Source organism: Scophthalmus maximus, chromosome 10 (assembly GCF_022379125.1).
Source record: "Scophthalmus maximus strain ysfricsl-2021 chromosome 10, ASM2237912v1, whole genome shotgun sequence".
Classification (NCBI taxonomy): domain Eukaryota; kingdom Metazoa; phylum Chordata; class Actinopteri; order Pleuronectiformes; family Scophthalmidae; genus Scophthalmus; species Scophthalmus maximus.
Genome location: NC_061524.1, coordinates 15,446,449 through 15,472,967, shown reverse-complemented (window position 1 = coordinate 15,472,967; position 26,519 = coordinate 15,446,449). Strand labels below are relative to the sequence as shown.

The window sequence follows — 26,519 nt, the reverse complement described above, 5'->3', positions numbered from 1 at the left end:
GGGTAAGTTCCAGGATACTAGCATCGAATTCACCTATGAACACTTACAACTATAACACTATTATTATACTGTTGCCACTGCACGGAGTCACAGCGGGAGACAAGCTGCCACTGGATCTAACTTGCTGGCAGCAAAGTGGACCCCTGGAATGGATCAGCCAACTGCAGATACAGACACATCACTGAGTGAGAGACCTTCTTTAACTGATCAACAAAAATTGGAACTTGTCATTGCACATGTAGAAGCTAAGATTAACACACTGACAACTAAGTCTATGCAATGCATAATGATAATAATGATGGTCACTGTAAATTACCAGAGTTGTTAACAATTGGGGAGGCAGGCCTTTTGCAGCGCTGGGAGCAGTCTGTCGTAGGCAGGCCTGCATGGAGGTCAAGATCCTCAGAGAGCAGATGGGCCTTCCCCAGCTGGGGAGAAGCAGAGCCATTGTTGTCTGCATTTCCACCGTGGCCTGAAGTCCCGGGAAGCTTATGCAAATCAGGCTGTTGACATGTGGCATACTCTTTTTCATTTAGTGTTGCCATTTCGATCTCCCCCTGGATATCGTCCTCGCCGAAAATGCTCAGCAAAGCCTTCACCTCGTCGTCGGTCCATCTATTGTAGCTTCTCTTCTGCATGTCCATGACGAAGAGCAAAAAAAACCAAAATAGCAGTGAGCTTGCAGCTGCACACCGGCTTTAAAATGGCGGGTGAAGTAAAATGCAGCGAGTACCCGAACTAAATTTAGTTCCTGCTCCTCAAAACGCAGACTTTCTCCCTTAATTCCTAGTTCCTGGGTATAGTTCCTGAGGTGGAAATGCGGCTTTGAGATCTTTACTCTCTGACAAAATGAATACACAAATCAAATCAAAGCATTCAATTTTGATGCAAATGTGATGTCATCCCTGTTGATACAATGATCATGGGATCAAAGGCACACACACTCCTGTGATCTTCGATCTCATCGCATAAAACAGGAAGTGAATCCTCTAAGAATCAGCATTCACAGGGGCGACACACTGAGTTACTTGACCACATTTGAAATTAAAAATCGGACCCACACCACCACCTGGAAAGACAAGCACAATTTCTTGAGGAAGTCTTGCCAGAATCATAAGACAGCCAGTCACTGAGAGGTGAAATGGCGGAGAAAGGAATTGAGCTCGGAAGGGAAACCATCTCTTGTTCGATCTGTCTGGATCTATTGAAGGATCCGGTGGTTATTCCCTGTGGACACAGCTACTGCATGAGCTGTATTGAAACCCACTGGGACAAAGAGGATGAGAAGATAATCCACAGCTGCCCTCAGTGTATGCAGACCTTCACACCAAAGCCTGTCCTGGTGAAAAACACAATTTTAGCAGTTTTAGTGGAGGAGCTGAAGAAGACTGGACTCCATGCTGCTCCTGCTGATCACTGCTATGCTGGACCTGAAGATGTGCCCTGTGATGTTTGCATTGAAAGAAAACTGAAAGCTGTCAAGTCCTGTTTGGTTTGTTTGGTCTCTTATTGTGAAAAACACATCCAACTTCATTATGATGTACCTCAGTTAAAGAAGCACAAGCTGGTGGACCCCACCAAGAAGCTCCAGGAGAACATCTGCTCTCGTCATGATGAGGTGATAAAGATGTTCTGCCGCACTGATCAGCAGTGTATCTGTTATCTCTGCTCTGTGGACGAACATAAAGGCCACGACACAGTCTCAGCTGCAGCAGAGAGGAGAGCGAGGCAGAGAGAGCTCGAGCTGAGTCAACAACAAATCCAGCAGAGACTCCAGGACACAGAGAAAGATGTGGAGCTGCTACAACGGGGGGTGGAGGCTGTCAATGCCTCTGCCGATAAAGCTGTGGAGGACAGCGAGAAGATCTCAGAGCTGATCCGTCTCATGGAGAAAAAAACCTCTGATGTGAAGCAGCAGATCAGATCCCTGCAGAAAACTGAAGTGAGTCGATCTAAAGAGATTCAGGAGACGCTGGAGCAGGAGATCACTGAGCTGAAGCGGAAAGACGCTGAACTGAAGCAGCTCTCACACACAGAGGATCACAACCAGTTTCTACACAACTACCCCTCACTGTCACCACTCATTCAATCTACACACTCATCCAGCATCAACAGTCCCCTGAGGCACTTTGAGGGTGTGACAGCAGCTGTGTCAGAGGTCAGATGGCAACTAGTAGACATTCTGACTGAGACATGGACTAACATTTCACTGACTGTGACCCAACTGGATGTTTCACTGTCACAACCAGAGCCCAAGACCAGAGCTGAATTCTTAACATATGCACAGGAAATCACACTGGATCCAAACACATCAAACACGCGTCTGCTGTTATCGGAGGGAAACAGAAAAGCAACAATGAGAGAAGAACAGTTTTATTCTAGACACCCCGACAGATTCACTAATTATTATCAGGTCCTGAGCAGAGAGAGCCTGACTGGATGTTGTTACTGGGAAGTGGAGAGCAGAGGAAGACTCTGTGTAGCACTCACATACAAGAATATCAGCAGAGGGTGGAGGTTAGAAGAATGTGGATTTGGATACAATGACAAGTCTTGGGCGTTAGATCATTACAGAAACAGTTATCACTTTTATTTCAACAAAGTCAACACTCCAGTCTCAGGTCCTCAGTCCTCCACAATAGGAGTGTACCTGGATCACAGTGCAGGTATTCTGTCCTTCTACAGCGTCTCAGACACCATGACTCTCCTCCACAGAGTCCAGACCACATTCACTCAGCCTCTCTATGCTGGAGTTAGGTTCTATAAAGTAGGATCCACAGCCGAGTTCTGTAAACTCAAATAGAATTGAGTCATTCAAAGTGCAGAGAGTTAAATTGTGTTCAAACCTTTAACTTCTTTTCTCTTCAGGTTTGTTGCTCAAAGCTCATTGTTGTGACACAAGGTTCATAAGGTTGTCTCAAGGTTCATAAAGTTTTTCTCTTGATGCTTTTATGTGTAAAATTGTTTGGACACTGATCAATAAAACTTTTTCCTTTGACAATACAGCAATAATGTTGGGTCAAAATATCTTTGTATTCTGCAGCTACTTTCTAAATCTTCCAGACACCTCCGGTGTTGGACAGTTTGTCTGAGTGAGATGCAGTGTTCAGTTTTTCCACACATTACTCTATAGTTTGCCTTTTATTGAAATATAAAATTCATTACATTCTGAATCCCACTGCATTTATTCTTTTATTTTGTTCTATTCTATTCAGTTTTGTTTCATTTTAGCTCATCTGTATCTTTTATTTTGTAATGAAGCATATCTGTACCTGTGTTTCTATACTGCCTCATATCTTTCTTTGGTCTTGTGTAAAGTACTTTGATTTGCCATTTTGTCTAAAGGTAACATAAAATAAATCAGTCGTGAATCAATATATCCAGCTTCTGTCATTTATTACACATGCTTTGCTTTATTTTTAAGGCTAAAAGGAGTGTTTCAAGAAATTTGTTAAGCTAAATCAGCTCATTAGATGTTTTGCATTTTATGTTTTTTGACCCATTTTTCTTTTTGCCTAATAATGAAACACTTACTTAAAAGAAGTGGTGGTTGCCATGGAGACACAGTTGAATATTTTAAAAGGAACATAAAACTATATGACATTTGTAACCATATCTGTGTCATTTATAATCGCTGTAATCCTGAAAGGGGGTTAGACTGAGTCTACTGAGCTTCAGCTCTGCTGAACCCGAGTCACTTCTTTACATGCTCAGCACTGGAACTGGAACTGTTACCTATCACCTCCTTGCAGACACTGATAAGAAATCATCCAACGAGCAGTTGGTTCAGAGGACAAAGTCCATTAAAATGACCTTAATCCAAGCAGAAAGCTGAAAAAAAGTTACAAATTTTGCTGACTTCTGTATTCCCAATCTTTTTAACAACGTTCAAACTCAGAGAAATCTGTACTTTTGTTCAAGCTGACAGCCCATAAGTGTTTCACATAGGATTTTGAGAGATATCAAGAGAGACATTTCAAAGTTAAATCCATCAATCCGGTGAACATTGACAGCAATTTAGGAGGCTAGATGTATGAAGAACTTTACACTCGCATAAAAAAGTGTGTTGCAGTGAAGAATTTAATAATAAACACATAGGTTGTCCGGATATGAATGATGACCACCACCACCATTAATATCCTTACTACCAATGTGTTGTGTATAAAATAACCCCAATCTTCATTCTGTTACAAAAAAAAGGGGGGAAGGTAGCTTCTTTCTGAAAATATCATTCTTTGCATAATTCTGTCTGCAGCCTATGATGATATTCATCTAATTTCCACCATCATACATACATACATATGTTTTGTGGTCTTCACACTATCAGCCTCACACTTGGCACTGCGTGATGTCTAGGGTCCAGGGAAAAGTGCAGTGTCCATTTTGGACACGCTCCGCCTTCAGCATTGATACATTCTGAACAAACAGCTGATCAGCGCTCCAGGGCGGCGGCAGACACGCGGACGATCACTACAACAGCACGTTCACGCAGCGGCGACCACAGCTGATTCTCCGGTTCAGTGTTTCTGTGTACTGAGCGGAGCTTCATCAAGCTTTGAAAACCAAATAAAACCAGTTGAACTGCTCGTCGCGCAGCAGCGAGCGTCGAAAACAGGAAAGCGCGCGCGCGCGCGATCTACGTCATCCCACGTCATCAACATGCGACCAGAATGTGTCAGTCGCCTTCGGACGAAGGACACAAATGTTGTAACGTGAATACTGCAGGTGCCACAGATTTTACCACTGGATAACAGCTACATCTTTTCCTGGCAGGAAGGATCCGACACAAGCTGCAGCTCATCGAAGGACGAACACGACGCGTAGCTCCTGGCTGACTGTTCTCATCATCTTGTGAGTATCCGTTGTGACCGGCAGTTGTTGTGTTGGGGCTAAATCTACCTGCTGAATGTGGACGTTAAGTCCATGTACACGAGGGCTTTGCTTGAGGTACTTGTACTTTGTTTGAGCTGCTTTATACTTCTACTCCATTACAGTACAGTAGTTTTTTTTTATTCCCCACTCCCATATCTAACATGTGTAATTCATTTACCAATTTAGATTTGACACCCCAAACCCATGCAAAGGTCACAGAATGACTCACGTTTATGTTCTGCGCAGCAACGTTGTATGAGATTAAAGCAGAAAACGATCAGTTGATTAATTCGTCGATCAACAGGACATTGCCAATTTCAAAGTTTTTTTTATTTAGCAGCCATGAGGATCCATTCATTAAATCACAGTAAACCGAATTGATCTGACGTTTGACTATTGGTCAGACGAAACAAGACATTCCAACGTGTCCCGGTGGCTCATAATCAATGATCAAGTCAACAGTCACCGGATGAATCCAAAAAATGCAAACTGTAATTCGTTGCAGCACCGTATTGGATAGTTAGAATAAGCTGCATGTCAGATAGAACAGTAGAATGCTTCTTGTTCATTCACTCATTGTGCATTAGTAATTACGATAATAATAATAATAATAATCTAAAGATCCAGCAGTCGCAGTGACCATTTTCTGTATTTGTTACTTTTATGTTCTTTCTTTTACTTAGATAACATTTGCAAGGGAGGACTTTTACTGTATTTTTTCTTTTGACATCTCTTAGTACTTTTAATTAATTATCTGGATACTCCACCACTGGAAGCTTTTAACCTTAACAGCAATGTCCCAATCTCAACCTCCTTTTACATTCTTTCTCTACATTGCACAGCCATGGATGTGGCAGATTCCTGAGCAGAGAGAATGACATCAGAGGCTGCAGTCGCCACACCTGCTGCCATAGGCAGCGCCCCCGGCAAGAGGGACTACCACTGGATTCGCTCCTTTGTAGCCGGAGGTAGGATCTGACTCATCAGTCTGTAATGTCGCATTCACGTCTGTGATGATTTACACACTGCGGCTTTCCTTTGTGACCATTCATGTCTGTGCAGCCTTCATAATCGTCATCCGTCATCCCTTTTTACACTAGACATGTAATTATAGATGTGTTAATGCTCTCTGTTTTGGTTAAGGTGTTGCAGGATGCTGTGCCAAGAGTACCATCGCTCCCCTGGACAGAGTCAAGATTCTTCTTCAAGCCCAGAACCCCCATTACAAACATCTCGGTAAAACATCAGCAGACAAACGCAGAAAAAGCCAGATAAGTTTTCACACGTGTGTGCCACATGAGGGGAATGTCCGATCTTCTCTTTTGCAGGAGTGTTTTCCACTCTCCAAGCTGTGCCAAAGAAAGAAGGCTTCCTCGGCTTGTACAAGGGTAACGGGGCAATGATGGTCAGGATATTTCCATATGGAGCTATCCAGTTCATGGCCTTTGACAAATATAAAAAGGTACAGTTCATGCTTAGTTGTGAAATAACACTTTCAGAGGGCAAAGTTATAAAAATGGGTCGTAGGGAAACTGACAGTAGAGGTTGATTAGTGAAATGATGTGATTTTATTTCGTTACAAGGTGTGTTTTTTGTTATAGTGATATTTTGCTACAGTTGAAGTGAATAGAGTTATTATTTTTTATTTTTTTACCCGTGGATTGTTTGTATTGGTGAACCTGTTGACCCTTTGTTTCCCCCTCGCTGATCCTTTTCAAAGATGCTAAGCAAAAAGATGGGGATCTCTGGACACATCCACCGCCTCATGGCAGGCTCGATGGCAGGTAATTCATCGTCAGTACTGATGAGACTTGCTGGATATCACGGACTGAACTGGCAACTTCTTCCGTCTCATTTGATCATTGGCTGACGCCACATGGGTGCACGTTTACATTTGTGAACAGTTACACATCTTAGTTCTTCAGGCTCTGAGCCTCAGCACATTCAAAAGTGTGCAGCCAGAAAGTGACTCAAATCTCAGAAAACCACAATGAAGCACAACCATAGCCATCGATTGTGTCTTTTCTACTACGTTCGTATTCTGTGTATTTTTTCAGGGATGACTGCGGTGATATTCACCTACCCTCTGGATGTGATCCGAGCCAGACTGGCCTTCCAGGTGACGGGAGAGCATCGCTACACTGGAATTGCCAATGCCTTCAACACCATCTACCTTAAGGTGATCTGCCAGTGCTCAGCGTTTCTAAACAAATGGCACTGTCTTCCCAGAAATTGGAGTCTTTCATTACAAATGCATGAAAACTAAATACTGAGACAGAATGCTGTTTTTTTCCCCCTCTGAATAGGAGGGGGGCATTCCGGGCTTCTACAGGGGACTTACCCCAACACTTATTGGAATGGCCCCTTATGCAGGTGACTATTGAGATTATTTTGACATACACTGACACTAATTCAGTATAATTTTGAGCATTGTCCTTAGCTTTACTCTTTGTCTTTGACCTGTTTTTATCCTCCAGGGTTCTCATTCTTCACCTATGGAACCTTGAAGAGCCTCGGCTTGAAACATTTCCCAGAGATGCTCGGACGCCCCTCCTCAGACAACCCGGACGTCCTGGTTCTGAAAACCAAAGTCAACCTGCTCTGCGGCGGGGTCGCTGGTGCCATCGCTCAGACGATATCGTAAGTTTACAGCACTTAGTTAATGTACATAGGCAGTCGACAAGCTCCAAGTGCAAGACTCTCATAAACGATGAGCTGACAGTGTGGCCGGGTCGTTTGTGGTTTATGGCCGGGGTGTGTTGATTTAATTCTTCCTGGCATGTATCAGACGTCGCTCTCTCGCCTCCAACTAGTTCAGAACACAGCAGCTCGGCTTCTTACTGGTTACCTGGCTTCCTGGCTCCCTGCTCGGTTAAGAATTGATTCTAAGATTTTTTCTAATCACTTTTAAAGCTAGACTGGGTCTGGCTCCAAGCTGCACGACAAAGCAGAAATGTTGACCCCATATGAGCCAGCTCACAGCCTGAGATCCTCGGGCGGGGCGACCTGCCTGAGGAGATAATACTTTCAGATTCAGTGACTTCTTTTAAATCTCTTCTTAAAACCCATTTTTACAGACTTGCCTTCATGTGTCGTCGTCTTTTTATATTTTATGCTCTATTGCCTTTATTCGTTTATTTGTATTTATTTGCTTTTAGATAATGTTGTCCTTTTTTTTATTGTTCACATTCTTTTATCTGTATTAACTGTTTTTTTGACATGAAGTTCTCTTATTGCTTTTATATCCTACTTTTTTTTATTTGTGTGAATGCATTTTGGAGACTGCCCCTGAGTGTCCTGTGTCGGCTTTGTCTTTCAAAACAATCTGTATACACGGTGTTACATGAATAAAGATTATTATCATCACCATTATTATTATATTAATTGGCGGTTGATGTGTCATATTGTGTTTCTTCTCACTAGGTACCCGTTGGATGTGGCGAGGAGAAGAATGCAGTTAGGCGCCTTGCTCCCTGACTCGGAGAAATGTGTGTAAGTAGCACCTGTTCCTACTCTGCATGTCGTGTCAGACCGCGATGCACCGCTGTACATTACACCAATCGGTGTGAGTAATGTACTCAATAGAATAATGATTAGACCAGATTTTTAGTTCCTAGTATCGTTGATTGGTCACTGATTTGATTTGTGGGTTTGGCAGTGAAACTATTCTTACTGGTGACACTAAATGAGAGAGAACTAACTGTAAGCTTGTACCGTTGTACTGAGGGTGATAATAGAGATGGAAACAACAAATGAGAGGCTTAATGCTCATCTATCTAAAGAATTGATATTCTGTTCTGCAGAAGTTGTTAGTGTGTCTCTAAGTGGGGGAGTTGTTTAAAAATGAACCTGTTGACAGTAGCCTCAGGCAAGTAGGTCTGCACTGTCTGGTTCCTTAATAAGTAATGTGTGCTCCCAGCTTCTCTACCTCCTCTCTGTGGCTATGGATCAACGTTAAAAAGAAAAAAAGATAAAAGAAAAGCACGAGGAGCTCTGAAGGTTTTAATTCAAGTTTCCACTTAAAATAGTTGATTCCACAGCAGAGTTTGATGAACTTCGTGCTTGCAAGGAAGGGAGAAAAAAGAATTCCAGAAGGAGGACTGTTTACATTAGATAAAACGCCAAAGCCAAGAACTTTAAGGAGTAGAGTTGCAACTGAGCTGTAGAACTATGGCAACATACCGTTCATACCTGCGCAAGTTCACATTAGGCCAGTCCAAGCGTTGCTCTTTGTTTTTGCCTTATCTACTTTCCCTCAACATTGAAGATTTTTTTCTAAAGAAAGTGTTCAGTCACTACATCAGTGCCACAGAGGGTCAATAGTCTCCCGACAGGTTTGAGGTCGTTGCACTGGCAGCAACAACAACAGACGAGGCTGATTTGTCATTACTGATATAAAAGGAAATATCTTAAAACAAAATCGTCCTGTGAAAAGAAAGTAACAGATTCGATACTTAATTGTCAGCTCAAACTTCAGGACACATAACCAGTGGTTTTTAAATGTATTTATTTTCTGTCACTCTAAAACGTGTCTGTTATTATATTATCTTGTCTCGCACTTGAACAGATCACTGAGCAAGACCCTGAAGTACGTGTACAGGGAGTACGGGATCAAGAAGGGACTGTATCGAGGCCTTTCTCTCAACTACGTCCGCTGTGTCCCCTCTCAAGCCGTGGCCTTCACCACCTACGAATTCATGAAGCAGGTCCTGCACCTGAACTAGCCGCTGTTTTTTTACCTGGAGCCACACCGAGTCACGGGGCAGCTCAACTGCAACGCTTTCTTCACCGAGTGAATGCGAGACTCGCTTGCTACGTCTTAAACTCCTCAACGTGGGCATTGCCTTTTCCTTGAGTTCACTGAAGGCACCAGGGGAAGTCACTTGATTCTATGAAATGAAAACCAGATATCAAACAACAAGTTAACCCCCTGTGCCTGTTTGTGTTTCATTCCTTCCTATTTCTTGTGACTTGCCACCTTTTAAGTGATGGTGAACTGAACCACACAACATGTGGCTTATATTCGAACAACTCCCTCATCAGCGTCTCCATGGATACAGTGGGGCAGCAGCCTCTTTGGCCTGGTTTGGTTGGTTGGACGGATGGCTTACAGCAATGATATACTCCTCAACAATGTTGCCGACAACACAGCAACAACCCTCTGATTGTGTAGCAGACACGGATCTCCACCCACTTGTCTCTTCCTGATTTTAAGATGGACATCTGCCTAAAAATAATCAAATTCGCTTCGTAACAATCATTGTCTTTTATTGTTTTACGAAAATTCAATGATGTGTATTTATTTAAAAACCTATATCACCCTTAAACACTTGAGTTCTACAGCTACACACTTTCTTTATTGTCTATTATGTCTTCGTCTTAGCGATTTGACTTGTTGAAAGCTTCCTGAAATTGTAAAATGATCTTGTGTCATAATGTTTTGTTTATTTGGGTTTTAGTGTATTCGACACAAATCTGAGATTGATATAACACACTTTACCTGCTGAGTTATTTTTTTAAAAGATGCAGTACCCTGGGTTGCACATGTTTTCAGTTTTTCAGTGTCAAAGAAACTTCACAATTTTATTGCCAAACATTGAATGGGGCAGTTACTGTATGTGTATTAATTTGCTGGAAAAACGTCAAATGTGTACTCAGATGATTAATGTGTAGCATGTTTGATGAAATTGAATTTTTTACGTCCATGCTCAGCTGTGATCAGTAAGATGAGGGGGGAGTCAGACGTTATGACATGAACTGAATGTATGTCTGACGTATGTCTGGAGTGAGTCGTTTACCTGAATGATCTCAGGAGAAAATTTGCACTGAAGCGTTTTCTTTTTGTATTTATTGATTTAGCGACCTGTTGCCACTGGGTGGCAGCGTTGAATATCAAATGAATTGTTTACCATCAGAGCTGGATACAGACACTCATACATATTTCATGCACCTCTTTTCAAATACAAGTCAGAATAGGCTCTTTATGAGTCTCTCTCTCTCTCTTTTTGCCTTGCCAAAGAAATGTGTCTATTCCCCAGGAAGCCTGAGCATTAATGGCTGAACGACACACACACCACCAGTGTCTGCATGGGCCTCATCAGCAGCTCCATTTTTTCAGCCTCTTGCCGCCTCCTGCGTCCAAAGTCTTACTTCACCAGGGTGATTGAGATTGAGCTTCCTCACATGCTTCAGTTGCTGCCTCAGCTTTGGGGTCATTGTGTTTGCACAGTGAGATATTTCAATGGGCAGACGCCCTAGAACAGTGGTTTCCAACCTGTTTTTTGGGCTTGTGATCCCTTTCAAATGTTTAATTTATGAAGAGGGTGCATTCGCGCCCAATAGGTAGTGTTTGCTGCCATTGGATCATGTTGTGAGCCCTCAGTATCAGCCCGTAGAACGTTGAATGAATTCACACTGAACTCTTTGAAAGCTATTAACTGCCGAAGAGGTGCAGTCACCCGTCAAACAAAAAACCAAAACTACAAACTTCTGATCCCAACAATCGACCTGAAGATGCATAATGAGAAAAGAAATCAAGGAGTGAAAGAATTCTCACATTTTGATTCACTATTGGAATTGCCAACCAGCTAGTACACACACACACACACCGCACACACCGAAACCAAAATGTTCATTTCAGGTGTCTGATTAAATAGAAAACGGCCCGTCGGCTCCAGACAGCTCGACGAAGGTCTAAAGATCTGTGAACCTGTAATTCTCCCGGATCACCTTTAAAAAACCGAGAGTCAATGAGAGACTTCGGTGTGATCGCCCAGATGCATGTGACCACGGATAGACCCCAGCATCCAACTGTCTGGGCCTGAGATATAATCCCACATCCTCCCACTGGTGAGTGGCAGCTGCCATTTGGGAAATACAGAATAATAGTCTTCGGCAGCATTTCTTTCTTTTTCTTCTGTCCATCTGCTGTACTGCTGTGTACAGAGGACCTTTCACTTCCTGCTCTTTTGACTTCTGTGTTTGGTTTCGGAATCCGTGGTTTTTCCTTGTTACTGCTGCTGTGTCGTTTTACAGTCTCAGATCAGATCAGATCAGAAAATTCACAAGATGAGGAATATTCAGATACTTGCACACACAAATGTATGTCGTGGCTGTACAACTCATACAGGCTCACTTAGATCCCAGTGAAAGAAAATAGGTGAAAATGCCTGTTTTTGTTTTTTAATTTGAACGTTTTTTGCCTGTCGTGCTTTCTAGGAGCAGAATTACACGTCACATATCACCTCCTCAAAAATACGACCGAGATTTGAATCCCCTGAATGATCTTGTCCTGTCCCGTCACCTTGTCACATCCGAACGAGATGGTGCAGACTCGGATTTTAAAGATCGACGAAATTAGAGACATACAGACCCCGGCTCATGTTGGTGGACTCTTAAAAACCACAGAGGGACTTTGCATTTATTTCACTGAAGCTGGAATACACTACCTCCACGTCACACACTGATTTGACTGGGAAATATGATGTGTAAAAGAACAAACAAGAGTGTGTTCACATGTTCCTTGATGAAACTTCATCACCAGTTAAACATAAACCCAAAATGAAAACCCTGTCATTGTCTGTTTTCTTTTGGGTTTTTTTGGTCTCTATCAAAGGAATTCTCTCTGACAGGAGGGTCGTTTTCAGACAAAGAAAAATTCATTCGATATCTGGGATGTGATCACTTTTCCTGTTCACACATTCAGGGCTGTAATCATCACTGATAACACTCCACGGAGGGACGGTCTGACCTCATTTACAGTGTGAGGTTCACTGGCTCACATCACCGAGGGACGAAAGACTGTGCGCTTCCTGCAACGCCCTCTTCCATCTGATCACACATCGTCTCGGTGTTTCTGTAGAGTTGGTGAAATAGAGTTCTGAGCAGAAAGAGGAAACTTGCCTGTTTTGCTAAAAGCCCCGATCTGCACTTTTCATGGTCGGGAGCAGGGTCGGTTGTCTGCAGATTTCCTCATCCTCACAGGGACATTCTTTGCATCCGACATGCCTACCTACACGGTGACCGTTGCCACGGGGAGCCAGTGGTTCGCAGGGACAGACGACTATATCTTCATCACACTGGTGGGCACAGATCGGTGCAGCGAGAGAACGCTGCTGGACAAACCTCTGTACAATGACTTCGAGAGGGGGGCGGTAAGTGACGCGCCACTGCCGAGGGGCTGCGATGACGACCCCGAGCGTCGACACCTGCACACTGACACCGTAAACGTGAAATGTACTGAGTGGAAAAATGTCGGCAGGCTTTTTCATCGTGTGATCTTTCGATGAAGTAAGAAAGAGAAAGAAAAATGTGGATCAAGGTCAAACGGCACATTTGCGGGGCCTGTACACTGTAGAGGTGGAAATGTTACCACTCATCCCAAACCCAAGTAGATACTGTAAACTGAGCTACACAATACCTTTATTGTAAATGTTTTTATTGGAACATGACGCACATTAAAGTCATATATATATATATCGTAGCTGTCTACAACATCTTCTGCACCGCATGTCATTGATGAAGAAAGAACAAGCCTGTGACTTAAATAATAATTAAATAAATAATTATATATATATATATATATACTCCAAACTTTCTAATGAGATGAAAAAAGACCCAACTCAGTAAATGACCCCGTTCCCCGCAGCACGTGCTCCTCATCTAGCCGCTGACTCAATTGCAGGTGGACTCCTACGACGTGAGGGTCGAGGAGGACCTGGGCGAGCTTGTGCTGGTGAAGATTGAGAAAAAGAAGTACTGGGTGCAGGACGACTGGTACTGCAAGTACATCACCGTCAAGACCCCCTCGGGAGACTACCTGGAGTTCCCCTGCTTCAGCTGGCTGGTGGACGACAAGGAGATTGTGCTGCGGGACGGACGAGGTAGTCGTCAGCTCATTTGTCAAGTTTGCCCATCGTCAGTCGAGGGTCTGCAGCACAAAAAAACCCAGACTGTCTTGTCTGTCGTAGCACATCTGCCCCAGGATGACAAGACCAGCCTCGTCAAACAGCACAGACAAAAGGAGCTGAATTTCAGGAGAAAGACCTTCAGGCGGGTTCACTCTACACGTGCAGTGTGTCGTCGGCCTCCGTCGGAGGCTGCGGCGATAGGCCCAATAATGACTCTGCTGTCCTTTTCTAGATGGAAGGAGTGGCAGCCCGGCTTCCCCATGAGCATAGACGCCAACGCTCACAAGGATCTGCCTCGAGACATCCAGTTCGACAGCGAGAAAGGGGTGGATTTTGTGCTGAACTACGTCAAGGCGTAAGTGCTCCCCCTCACACGGCCTGCTTCAGTGGCGCTCCAGCAGGCCTCCAAGTGGCAGCTGATGGCCCTCAGGACAGAGTCAGTGGAGCTGAGCACTTCTTTTCGGTTCTGTTTTTTCTGCACTCTGCATTACCTGGAGTAACAGAGGCGTAATTGTTCGTCGCCCCGGGGGGGGGGGGCATTTGCATCATGCACCGTCACGTGGACGTGGCAGCTCCGACCAACGCACAATAATGCAAAACAGATCCAAAGCATACAACTGTTGACTGGCATGACAAAGGTGCTCTTGCGACAAAAATGACAAATTTAGGAAATCATTGATGGTTCACATGAAAAAAAAAAACCACACATGGAAAATTGTGATGAGTGCCTCATTCGTTTGATTCAGTTTTTTTGCTGCAAAAAGGATCATGATTTGAATGAACATACACACATTCTTTTTCTAGTACGCATCTGATTTATGATTCTTTGACCCCTTTTTTTTTCTCATAAAAATGTGACGGTGAGAAATATGATCATGATGATGCTAACAATATTTCCAGGATAGACAACCTGTGCGTGAACCACTTCATGCACATGTTCCAGTCCTCCTGGACTGGATTAGATGACTTTGAGAGGATCTTTGTGAGGATCAAAAACACAATCTCAGGTCAGCCTCACGTATATGATGTCATATTATATTATATTCTATTTTACTATATTCTATCATAATATATTATATTATATTCACCCAGAGTATGTGATGCAACACTGGAAGGAGGACTTCATGTTTGGCTACCAGTTTCTGAATGGCTGCAACCCCGTGGTGATCCAAAAGTGCACCAAGCTCCCGGAGAAGTTTCCTGTCACACACGAGATGGTTTCCGTCAGCCTGGAGAGGGATCTGACTCTGGAGCAGGAAGTGGAGGTAGAGACATGTTCTGTTGTTCTGTGTATCTACGTCTTTGTTTTTTGTTTTTTTCATTTTCCAAAATTTAAAAGCACGGATAAATGTTGACGGTGCTTCATGTACCACCAATGTTCTGGCTCCAGGCAGGTAACATCTACCTAGTAGACTACGAGGTGATAGACGGCATCAGAGCTAACCGCACGGACCCGTGCACCATGCAGTACCTGGCTGCTCCGATGTGTCTGCTCTACAGGAACGTCAAGAAGAAGATCCTGCCCATTGCCATACAGGTACAGCGAGGCCGAGCATTAACTGGCATCGTTTCATGAGGTCAAATTCCATAAATCAATGTTCTCCCTCGTTCCTCGGTGTTCTACAGCTTGGCCAGACTCCGGGCGAGGACACCCCGATCTTCCTGCCCACTGATGGCGAGAATGACTGGCTGCTGGCGAAGATCTGGGTTCGCTCGGCTGACTTCCAGTACCACCAGAACATCACCCACCTGCTCAGGACACATCTCATAACGGAGATGTTTGCGATCGCCATGTACAGGCAGCTCCCGGCTGTCCACCCCGTGTATAAGGTACGACTCGGACGGATTCAAATTGATTATTTGTGAGAATTGATCAATTGGCTCACCGGCTGATTCCTTCCTTCTCCCCAGCTCCTGCTCCCACACATTCGCTTCACCATCGCCATCAACACCAAGGCCAGAGAGCAGCTCATCAACGAGTGTGGCATCTTTGACAAGGTGAGCTGCGGATGTATAGAAGGGCAGTTTAGAAGGGGAGAGAAAACAAAAGAGGGGTTTACTCTTTTTCTGTTAAAATATAATGAGAGAGAAGTAGAGATGAGAAGAATTATGAAAAGTGGGAGATGACAGAGAAAAGCCTGATAATCCGTATTACACTAAACAAATTATATAAAATATTATGGAGAAATAATGTGTTAGAAGAGTGAGGAATGGCACAGAAAAAGCAGATTCATAACCTCTACTCAGCCATATGTATTTCTCAGTTTAAATTTGGCAATACTACATTCAGTTATTACAAACAATAGATCAAAACCACAATCATTAGCTGCAGGAATCATTTGTGATGACGCCGTTTCTTCTCCAATCCGCATGGAGGCAAACGCGACCGGCGGAGGTGGTCACGTCCAGCTGATACAGAAGGCCATGAAGTCCGTGACCTTCAGGTCGCTGTGCTTCCCCGACATGATCAAGGCCCGAGGTTTGGACTGCAAGGAGGAGCTGCCCACCTACTTCTACCGCGACGACGGCTACAGCGTGTGGGAGGCCACCAAGAGGTGAGGAGCAGCTGTCTGCTGAGTTTGTGGAGGAAACAAGAAATGACATGAAGTGTAAACAGTGAAATCTGTGTGTGTGTGTGTGTGTGGGGAGGGAATCACAGATTCTCACGGGTATTTGTGTTTCCTCCACACGTGACTGCTTTGCTGTTTTCTTCCTGCAAGCTTCGTGTCCAATGTGGTGCACATTTACTACACCAGCGACGAGGCGCTGCAGGCAGACGAGGAGATCCAGGCCTTCATTAAAGACGTGTGCAGCTTCGGGATGCAGGACTTCGACCACTGTGGTGGGCGCACGTTACATTACCCAGCTTCCCTGTTTGTATCATTTTTTTTTCTTTCTCTCAACAATCAAAAAGCAGCAGCTAAACCAACGCGTAAAGTTTATTGTTCCGCGCAGAGAGAAGCAGCTCGCTCGCCTTCAATGTTTCATTAGACAGGTACGACGGGGGAACAGACAGCATTACAAAATTCAGATCGGCTCTGTCACAGACGCATGGTTTGAAGGTGAAGAAATGGATGGTGTCACTGACTGAGCCCCGGTGTTCTCATATCCTTCCTGCATTTCACCATCACCTATCTGTGACTTTTGTGCAAGCACATTTCCCACAGTAAAACGCTCTGTTAATTCCATCCATCCACAATCTGTGCACAGAGTTTCCCAAGTTGCTGAAATCCCGCGAGGAGCTGACGGAGTACCTGACTGTCATTGTGTTCACCGCTTCAGCGCAGCACGCAGCTGTCAACTTTGGACAGGTGAGCAGAACGATCCGCAGCCTGACATGCAATACTCCTATTTCATAACACATTTCACCCTAACAGTTGTGGATGGATTCTTGTGGAAAAGGTGACATGTGCATCTACATTGAAGTCAAAATAACCAGAAAAAGGGACTAATAGTCAAAATCTTACTGAAGGAAAAGGACATTTGAAATATCATAAGTAACATAACCGGGTGATACCGGGTTAAATTATATTTCTTTTATATTGATACATCAGTGTGTACGCATTATTCTACTTTTAGGTTTGAAATACTATATACAGTTAGGTTTCATCCACTGGTTTCCAACATCGGTGCTAAGCCCCCTGCAGTGGGTCATAATATGGTTATTGAGATAGGAAAGAAGAAAAAAACAAACTACTCCTTCTGCTAGCTACTGGATAATTGCACCTACACCCATTCAACAATATGGAAATATGGTATATAGAGGAAACAGAAAACACATAGACATTACATTTGGTAAGTGGTCACAAGACAAACGGTTGGAAACCAATGCTTTGATCGTTAATAGTGCATTGTATTTTCTTAGCTTATCACGTTTCTTTTTAATGTAGTAACCACGGCTCTGGCAGAAATGTTAAGAAGTCAAATTTGGTAGGAACAGAAGTACATGTTCCCACAAAAGAACAGTAAAGTGAACGGCCTGTGTACGTTGTGCAGTACGACTGGTTTTCCTGGATCCCCAACGCTCCGTCCACCATGCGGAGGCCCCCGCCCAACCAGAAGGGCATGGCAGATGTGAACCTGATCATCGAGAGCCTCCCTGATCGCGGACGCTCCAGCTGGCACCTGGGCGCCGTTTGGGCCCTCAGCCAGTACCAGGACAACGAGGTACGTACAGGGCACTGGTCACACACACACACACACACACACACACACACACACACACACACACACACACACACACACAACACACACACACACACGGGCTGGATGACCCGTCTCCTCTCTCGCTCTCCGCAGCTTTACCTGGGCATGTATCCGAATGAGCACTTCATCGAGAAGCCAGTGAAGGCGGCGATGGAGAAGTTCAGGAAGCAGCTGGCGGAGATAACCAGCTCCATCAAGCTGAGGAACGAGGGAAAGAAGCTGCCGTACTACAACATGTCCCCTGACCAAATCCCCAACAGTGTCGCCGTTTGAGTTCAATTTATTTATTCAGGGGGCATTCACAAGCAGCTCATTGACGCTCTGCTGATGTCACTGCTCTGTCCAAATGTGCCGGCGTGATTTTAATAATACTGCATATTAAAGTGAACAGATGCTGATCTAATCCCCCGTTTTCAAATCTCAGCTTTGCTTCGAAATTTTCTTCTGTCATTTATTTGAAATGTGAAAAATTGGTTGAATGTTATTCCATGGAGGTGCCAATTAAAAACGTTATCATTTATAGTGACAGTGTGTGTGTCCTGCTCCTTTTTCAGGAGAGCAAAACAGAGGATATCAGCCACCCTGGAATTAAAAGTCAAATTGTCCTACTTACTGAGGCAACATCTTAAATTACGTTGAATAACATTTCAAAAGATTTTGTAACAGGGTCACTGTAACAAATCCTGCAAACATTCCATTTAAATTCACAACACACCATTTACCACTGGGAAAAGACAACGGAGCATTAAAAGTAACTTAATTTTTATTTGGTTGTTCTTTTTAAATCTACATACTTTGTTCAAACATGGGAAATTCAACTGAAAACACATCAATATTTATTTTAAAAACATAGGTACCGTTACCAAATTCTTTACAGTTACTATTCCAAAGTAAATTCACAGACAAACTGTGGAATGATATTATAAGACGGGGAACAGTCATATATGTTCAAGTCCAGTCAGTAGTAAACAAATGTAGCTTTATGCAAGTTACACTATTCCCAGACATAACTAAAGTTTGTAGGTAGGTTGAAGACAGACAGAAGAATCTCGACTCAAAGGCTGCGAAAGTACGTCTCCTCCTCAGTCAATTCCTGCTCAGTAGGATTGTAAAGTGAAAGTTAAAATAATCAGCTCATGGTGATACTTAGAAAGTGAGAAAGAAAAAAGCCGCTCTCAGGGAAACATGTCTGCTTGTTAAAGTCCCCTGAAATGGCCTCAATCTTCACCAGGACTACATCAAAACATGAAAGGAGCCAGCTCCTATGAGTAGAAAAAAACATAAATCAAAACATATTATGCAGTCCATCTTTAACCATCTCAGGGAAACTGTATGTCTGAATATCCAGTGTTGTTTTTATCTTCAAATATGATGCAGGAGTTGAATGTCTCTATTCTGCCGATTCAAAGCAAAATTCAAAAAGCAAAAGGAAGGGCAGATACACACGTTTACCTTTTAACAACACTTATATCAAAATGACAACCGTAGGTGCAAAACAAAGAGTGGCTTTCTAGTGTTTATGCCTGGGAAAGAAAGAAAAAACCTAAGTGTAAGTTGCATAAAATTACTAATGGAGGGGGGTTTAAATGAACAAATTGTACACCGTATTCTTTTGAAAATAAATACAACACAAAATGAAGAAATAATCATTATACCCAGAGGACATCCTGGACATTAAACACCAGTACATAACTATAGAATAGAATAACAAGAAAGGGGTAATTGCACTTTTTTTTTTATCTGTCTAATTGCACTGAGCCTCGTGGGTTTTGAAGTTTCAGAGAAGCATCTCATTACCAGGTCTTAATCCAACTTGACACACACAACAACTCCCTCGGCTCAAATTATATATTAGAATTATATTAGACTCCAGATCTCAAGTCACCATGGGGCGTATACACAAGAACAGTTGTCACAGTTGCAAAAAAAACTAAACAAAGCGCTGATTTCATTTATTGCTGCTGCTGAGCAGTAATTGTCAAGGTATGCAGCTGGACGATCGTTGTTCACAGACAGTATATAAGGGTATCAAAGACAGTTGTTGTTGTTTTGTTTTTTTTAGAAATGTGTGTGTTGCTGGAATGGCTATGAGGCTCAACATGAGCCCGGCATCGCTGCAGCACTTACAATAAACTAAGCCCCAAACATGTTGTCCTCAGAAATCAGCGGCTGCCCGCACCTTCAGTGGCACGCCAGCAGGTGGCACTGCACTCAGCGCATCAATGAGCGATTCACCTATTGAGCGTCCGCCACAGGTAGAAAACATCTGGACGCTTTTGCATTTCTTCATTGAAAAACGAATGATCCGTTTTTTCGATGAAAGTGCTGCACTGATATTTAAATGCTGGACAAGTGCAGCGACAGTATTTACAGATGCGCTTCTACACAGAGCAACAAAAAGAAAAGCGACATCCGCCTCAAAGTGAGACACTCGAACAGGAAGAAACAAGACACTTTCAACGAAAAATGTGATTGCTGCTCCTCTGCTCAGTAATGATCCTGAATGTCACGTTGAAACATCAGATCCGGCACCTTCCACTCTGAAGTGTGTTCAAATAACCACAGAGATTGATCAGAAGTGCGTCAGTCTGGACCTGCAGAGCAGAACCTAGTGTCATAGTGATGGTTTCATCAAACCGTCTATTGTGGGTCAATAGACAGGAGCGACAGGAGACCAACTGAAAACCGCCAGCAGATGATTTCTCAAGGCAAATCCCATGACTAAGCAAACGTATTAAAAACTGCACATGGAATATCACACTGTAAATACTGTGTAATTCACATGATAATAAAAAAAAGCGACGTTGGTTATGCCCAAAGGCTCTTGTTATGGACATGGAAATTATCTTGCAATTTCCTGTGACCAGTAAAAAATTGTTGTTTTTTTTCTATATTTTATACATTTTTTTAAATGATTATTTAAAAAGGTTACATTCTCAAAGCCTTCAGAAAGTTTATGTTGGGGTATAGAATTAATCTGGCTGGATTTACCATTATCTGCACAGTCCAACCCATTTTTTTGTTTTGACTAAAACACTCACGTGTTTCTTTGAGCTTGGTTCCATTTTTCAAACCCAATTCCTTTTTTGTCATCCATGGGAGGGTTTATATATATATATATATATATATATGAGTAGGTGCGTACAAAGAAATCATGTGAAATAAAAGAGGAAACCAACATTTCCAATGATGTTTGAGTGTGCTCTCTCCCACGTACAATGTTTAAGACTTTGAAAAGAAAGAGGAGCTGGAGGAAAGGAACAAAAAAAAGTGCTTCGATGCATGTCCAGATCAAGAGACTGGTCGGATCCAGACCAGCGCAGACTTGACAGACCACGGCAAAACAGAGACGGCAGTGGCTGGAATGTTCCAGAGATCCGATGTGCGGCGCTACAAACTGATCCACAGAGAGCCCGAGACTCATGGGAGGTAAAAACGAACAAATCGAACAAATCCACAAGCAAACAGACCACGCGTCAGAGATGTGTAAACCTCTGGAGCAGTTTATGAGTCCATTTATCTCAGTCCTGCTCTTCCAGAGGTACAAACAAGACTGCCTGTATGTGTGCGTGTGTAGAGATTGGTATGCTCCAGGCCTCTCCAGACATTTACAGAGGTCAGTAGAAACAGTCCAGTCCTGGCAAAGGAAAGGGGCGCGAGTGTGGAGTGAGGGTGCAGGATGATGGAGGAACAAGGAATAAATCCAATAGGACGGTTATGGACAGAAGAATATAGTCATGGTCAGTCCGTCTGTCCGTCTCTGTGGATGGAACTGTGGGAACGTCACATGTCCAGACGAGGACAGTGGCTCAGTCTGGTCTCAGAGTGTCCGGTCGTTCCTCGGTCACTGTGGGCCCTTGTGTGTTTGTATTAGGAGTAGGACAACCAATGGCATGGACTGAGCGGTCAGACATGGAGCACCTCCATACTGTAGTCCTCTGTCTCTGTGTACTGGGAGGAGTTTGTGTCCGACTGGGTGGGGGCCAGGGCCTCCTTGCTCTCCAGACCCGGCTCCATGAGAGGCGGCTTCTCCAGCGCCAGCTTTTTACACGTGTCCGGCCGGTTCTGCACGTATATGACCCGGTTGTACGCCTTGAGTCTCTTCCATAGATGTATGTAGACTTTGCACTGGACGTACATGAACACCAGTCCCCCCGTAAAGCCGATGGCCACCACCACCAACTTGGTCCAGAAAGGCCATTCCAGGATCCCTGAGGACCGGAGAGCAAGCACAAAAAGAAACGTGTGCACAAAGTCAAACAAGTGATCAGACTGTGACAAAAAATGTAAGTTGTATTTAAGGTGTTAAGAATGCGCAGGAATGAAAGGAATCAATAAAGCTGCTGCAGGTTTAGCAGGCACTTCAGTCGATCATTGAGCAGATCAACCTGGGGAAGGGATGTGGAAGACAAATGGACAGGGGGTCCCTTCAATGTGCTGTATGTTTTATAAAGACGCAGACCACACTGATGTTTTTGCAAATAATGTGCAGTATATTTTATACAACTGTAGAACCCTTTTCCAATATACTATTCTCTTTGTGATATCTAACTATGTTTTCTCATCTGTGCAGTATTGAAATTCCTAGTGGATGTCCTGTGAGCCTTCGTTTTGGTCAAGATCGTGTTATTGTTCTGCAGCATTGCAGAACAGTCGGGCCACGAGCTGCATGATGAAATATTTGTCTACCATCTGAGAATTTGCCCTGTTGTTGTTTTATTGTGATGTTTTCATCCTTTGAACATTTTTGGATGTATTACTAGAGGTCATTGTGAGAAACATTGCTCATCGGTGTGGGGAATAATTGGATTTTAGTATTAATTTTGCATCAACATGATAAAGTTCCCTGATGTGTCAGATTTTTTATTAACTAAAGTAGACAGAAATTATCAACTTCTTTCGTCATCAGTAGGCGTGTCTCCTATTTAATTTCCCAGGAAATGCACCATACGCAGCACATCAGTATATAAACAATATGATGAATGACATAATTTAATATAGAGTGATAGAGGATTCTATCCACATTGCGCAGAGCAGATTCGTCAAATCAACCTAAACTTACTCAAGAAAACTCAGGGACCTTTGTTGCATTTCACTCTCCATCTCTCTCCTCTCATTTACTGGCATCTGTCCAATGTCACTGTCTAATAAAGGCACAAAATGCCCCCTAAACTACTAATTTTTATACATACATATAACAAAAGCAAACTACTGCTTGAAAATTGGGAACAAAACTACAATAAACTGAATCGCTACAGCGGGTATTACAGAACGGTTAGCGGTTATGTGCAGTGTGTGAATTGTGGCTAATGTGCTTAACTGTGCAAAAACATTTCCATTGTCCCTGAGGCAGTTGCAGCATTTCTGCAAATTGCCAACTCCTCAAATAAAAGGCTCCAAGCAAGGGGTGAAAATTTGCAAATTTACTAAGTGTAAATATTTGTAACAGCATCATCATCCAAAACAAAGAAAAAGAAAATAAGAGGCAGAAAAGAGATCTTCAAAAACAAAAAAAGGATGTCTCATTTGAACATACACAGCTGACCTGCAACCCACCAGTCTTTTCATGTCTATTATATTTTAGGTGGTGTAATTCATGAATGAAATAAAAGTCCAGAACTGAGTTACTAAATCTTGGAACCATGACAATAAACATACGATTCAAATTTAATTATGCCTCACGGTGTGGGGAGAGGCAACATAATCATTATGGTATGAACTATGCTTGTGTGGGTCAGCGATATCAGATGCTTTGGACTGTATCTAACTATATTAGAGGAGATGAATGTGTCATTTGCTGTGTGAGAATGTGGAGTGTTGCCTCCTTTCCTGACTCGGCCCTGGAGAACATAGTCACGGCTTCTTCCTATTTTTAAAAGTCGGACCAGTGCACCTGTTTCCTCTTATGAACTCAAAATGTCAGTGAGATTTCCACAAATTTGAAGAACAAAAAATGAAATACGTATACACATATCACAGTGTGTTCCTCGACCGTGTGTGGGTTGGAACAGTCAGGTGGTGTGAATATAACCAGACTTTAAGGGTGAAGAAGAGGTTTTACATTTCTATCCTGAAATCATGGCAGCAAAGGGAGAGTGCAGGGCGTGGAGTGCAGTTGGAAAAGAACTGGATACAAAGGGCTGACAGGGAAAACACACTTTCAAAGTCAAAAGGTCAAACTTGAAATGTTTACCTGGGATTCTTCCGGCTGCATGAGTAAAGAAAGTGTAAGTATCATGTATTACCAAAGGCACACAAACAGAGTGGCAATGCCAGAAATGTAAAGTCAAGTCAAATATCACAGTTGCACGCAATCATACATATTGGATCTGCTTCACAAATCAGAAAGACAATGAAATATACATTTCAAGGTGTATTAGATCTAATCTGTTGTAATCTGCAAGCAGAGTGAGAGAAGGAAAAAAAAACATAACTGTGGTTATGTGTGATTTGGCAGAGGACAACTAGTACTGGTGGGGACACATTTGGCATCACCATGGCGACAGAACAAGACAGCCCTCAGGGACTCCAGACAAGTCCGAATCATCAGGTTGGGCTTAACAGGCACAGGCTGTTCTTCCATCTGCACACCGTTTCAGAATCCAACCGAATACTCCGGAGCGGCAGCGGCAGACGAGCCGTCGCATGTTACAGCAGCTCATCGTTAAAAAGGCCTTCTCCATTCTTATGGATGGTGCCGTCAATTTGTCAATTATCAATAAGTACCTCAGACCTCTTTGGTCAGGATGGACGAAAGAAGCCTCCAGGGGGCGCTGCAGAGGCCTCCCAGTCTTGGTTTGGCCCCTTTTATTCTGAGGTTTTAAAAGATCACAATGTCCTACACTGACTACTTCTGGATTTTTGCCTGTGGCTTTTACAGCTCATGAGCAGCAAAAGGTTCCGTGTGGGCACATATTACTGGAAAAACCACACTTTGGACGTCTTACACGTTACATTTCAGATTCAGTATGAAGACATGAGAGTGGTATCAATCTACTCATCTGAGGAAAGCGAATAAGACTCAAATAATTCCTTTAAATATCTTCATAGTAAGGTCATTGTGTGTTTATGTTTTTATCTTTTAGCTGCTGTGTCCAGGTTTTGCCACAAACAAAAAGGGCTGTGGTCACATGACTGTGTGTGCACTGATATCCCATGCACGCATACATAGTCAGAGAGAAATATTCTATTCTTGTGAGGACTTTCAGCCGACTACAATCTTTCCTTTAACAACAATATGATTAACCGTGGACTGACTGCCATTGAAATTCACAGCACAGACAAGAAAACCTGACGTAACCCCCTTCTAAGAAGTAAGACTGAACCAAAATCCCCTCACTCTGCAATTATAAACTCTCTGAGCGGTTCAAACTAAAACTGGATCTTAGGAAGATAAAAGTAAATATCTTTGTTTTAATCTTCTTCTCTTTTATCTCTTAACCCTTCGCTTTAATGGTCTAAAATCAAAGTGAACCAAATTCAACTTCAAGTCCAAGAAACTCTTCGACACATTGGTTTTGTCTCAGCCGTGACTTTGATACACCCACGCGTATTCAAATCCGACGGAATATTTCTCACTATTCACACTCACACCGCTCAAATGACACCTCGGTTATGCAGATTTGTCATCAAATGCAGCGCATGAATGACTTGGGAGACGGTGGGAGCTTGAAGATACATGGATGAACACGACGTCAAACGCAGGACGAGGTTCTTATGTTGATTTTAAATGAGAATGTTTGAGTTTGTGCTGACCTTGCTTGATTTCCTCTGCTGTCCTGTCGATGAGAACGTAGAGCGACCAGACCACGCAGGTGATGGCGATGACGTGGAAGGTGACCGAGCAAATGATCTTCCTTCGTTCGCTCGCCGTCATCTGTAGTTTCTCCCACTGATGCAGAGAGGGGACAAAGGGTCAGCAGAGGCGCGCACACACACACACACACACACACACACACACACACACACACACACACACACACACACACACACACACACACACACACACACACACACACACACACAAGCTGTTGGCTGTCTTGGCCGTCTGGTGGTGCAGCTCGGAGTGTGAGCTAAATATTGAAGGGAGAGCGTTCAGCCACTGTGACCAGGATCCAGTGCTACACAGAGCCTCTTGGTGGGCCGAGTGAGACAGAACACACAGAGGACAGCCAACGTGATGCCTGTCAGCAAGTTCAGCTAACACTACAGCACCTCGCCGATCATCAGGAAATGAGCCCGACAATATAAAGAAAAACACAAAATACAACATCAGCATACAAGCTGTACTGGCTCTCCCATCCACATGCTCATTACTCATGTATTCGGCGAATGAATGGCACGACGGCGTGGTTAAGAGAAGAAGACTGAGAAGCGGGTATGAGGTGAAACCAAATGTCCTCTGATAAACACTTCATACCAAGAGCGTCTCATCTTCAATTTCCTTGCGCGCTCACACGCCAACAAACTTCAATGTTCACCGGCGGGATTTCCGAAGCTATTACCGGCCCAGCGTTTGTTTAAGGCCTTTTG

General features: G+C 43.4%; 4 protein-coding genes across 5 annotated transcripts in view; 3 read left to right on the top strand and 1 right to left on the bottom strand.

The window, feature by feature from the left end:
• The first annotated feature begins 1,005 nt into the window (after nucleotides 1-1,005).
• Nucleotides 1,006-2,912, top strand: LOC118284166 (tripartite motif-containing protein 16-like). Its single transcript, XM_035606864.1, has one exon. The coding sequence runs from the start codon at nucleotides 1,142-1,144 to the stop codon at nucleotides 2,801-2,803; it is 1,662 nt and encodes a 553-aa protein (XP_035462757.1). The 5' UTR covers nucleotides 1,006-1,141; the 3' UTR covers nucleotides 2,804-2,912.
• A 1,514-nt stretch (nucleotides 2,913-4,426) lies between these two features.
• On the top strand, nucleotides 4,427-10,856 carry slc25a16 (solute carrier family 25 member 16). The gene is made up of 10 exons (XM_035606865.2): nucleotides 4,427-4,851; nucleotides 5,715-5,840; nucleotides 6,016-6,108; nucleotides 6,201-6,334; nucleotides 6,593-6,656; nucleotides 6,930-7,051; nucleotides 7,179-7,245; nucleotides 7,350-7,512; nucleotides 8,296-8,364; nucleotides 9,440-10,856. The coding sequence occupies exons 2-10, from the start codon at nucleotides 5,747-5,749 to the stop codon at nucleotides 9,594-9,596; spliced, it is 963 nt and encodes a 320-aa protein (XP_035462758.1). The 5' UTR covers nucleotides 4,427-4,851; nucleotides 5,715-5,746; the 3' UTR covers nucleotides 9,597-10,856.
• Nucleotides 10,857-12,673: 1,817 nt separating this feature from the next.
• On the top strand, nucleotides 12,674-18,509 carry alox5a (arachidonate 5-lipoxygenase a). Its single transcript, XM_035606863.2, has 14 exons — nucleotides 12,674-13,025; nucleotides 13,556-13,754; nucleotides 13,842-13,923; nucleotides 14,014-14,136; nucleotides 14,682-14,788; nucleotides 14,874-15,046; nucleotides 15,172-15,318; nucleotides 15,408-15,611; nucleotides 15,693-15,779; nucleotides 16,158-16,336; nucleotides 16,502-16,623; nucleotides 16,992-17,092; nucleotides 17,778-17,948; nucleotides 18,081-18,509. The coding sequence occupies exons 1-14, from the start codon at nucleotides 12,876-12,878 to the stop codon at nucleotides 18,258-18,260; spliced, it is 2,025 nt and encodes a 674-aa protein (XP_035462756.1). The 5' UTR covers nucleotides 12,674-12,875; the 3' UTR covers nucleotides 18,261-18,509.
• A 223-nt stretch (nucleotides 18,510-18,732) lies between these two features.
• march8 (membrane-associated ring finger (C3HC4) 8) overlaps nucleotides 18,733-26,519 on the bottom strand; it is a 68,854-nt gene continuing 61,067 nt past the window's right edge. The window contains exons 7-9 of one of the 2 annotated variants that reach the window (XM_035606868.2): nucleotides 25,743-25,878; nucleotides 24,181-24,195; nucleotides 18,733-22,198 (exon numbers count right to left, since the gene is read on the bottom strand). In XM_035606868.2, coding sequence (XP_035462761.1) covers nucleotides 21,894-22,198; nucleotides 24,181-24,195; nucleotides 25,743-25,878 — 456 coding nt within the window. In that variant the 3' untranslated portion in view covers nucleotides 18,733-21,893. The remainder of the gene's footprint in view (nucleotides 22,199-24,180; nucleotides 24,196-25,742; nucleotides 25,879-26,519) is intronic. The other variant, XM_035606866.2, reaches the window with a different exon arrangement.

Excerpts from the sequence above, each read along its gene's own strand:
- LOC118284166 (XM_035606864.1), top strand. The coding sequence starts at position 1,142 with ATGGCGGAGAAAGGAATTGAGCTCGGAAGGGAAACCATCTCTTGTTCG.
- slc25a16 (XM_035606865.2), top strand. The coding sequence starts at position 5,747 with ATGACATCAGAGGCTGCAGTCGCCACACCTGCTGCCATAGGCAGCGCC. Across the intron at positions 6,335-6,592 it reads CCTTTGACAAATATAAAAAG|ATGCTAAGCAAAAAGATGGG; the intron begins GTACAGTTCATG and ends TCCTTTTCAAAG. Across the intron at positions 6,657-6,929 it reads CATGGCAGGCTCGATGGCAG|GGATGACTGCGGTGATATTC; the intron begins GTAATTCATCGT and ends GTATTTTTTCAG.
- alox5a (XM_035606863.2), top strand. The coding sequence starts at position 12,876 with ATGCCTACCTACACGGTGACCGTTGCCACGGGGAGCCAGTGGTTCGCA. Across the intron at positions 13,755-13,841 it reads TGTGCTGCGGGACGGACGAG|CACATCTGCCCCAGGATGAC; the intron begins GTAGTCGTCAGC and ends TGTCTGTCGTAG. Across the intron at positions 14,137-14,681 it reads GTGCTGAACTACGTCAAGGC|GATAGACAACCTGTGCGTGA; the intron begins GTAAGTGCTCCC and ends CAATATTTCCAG.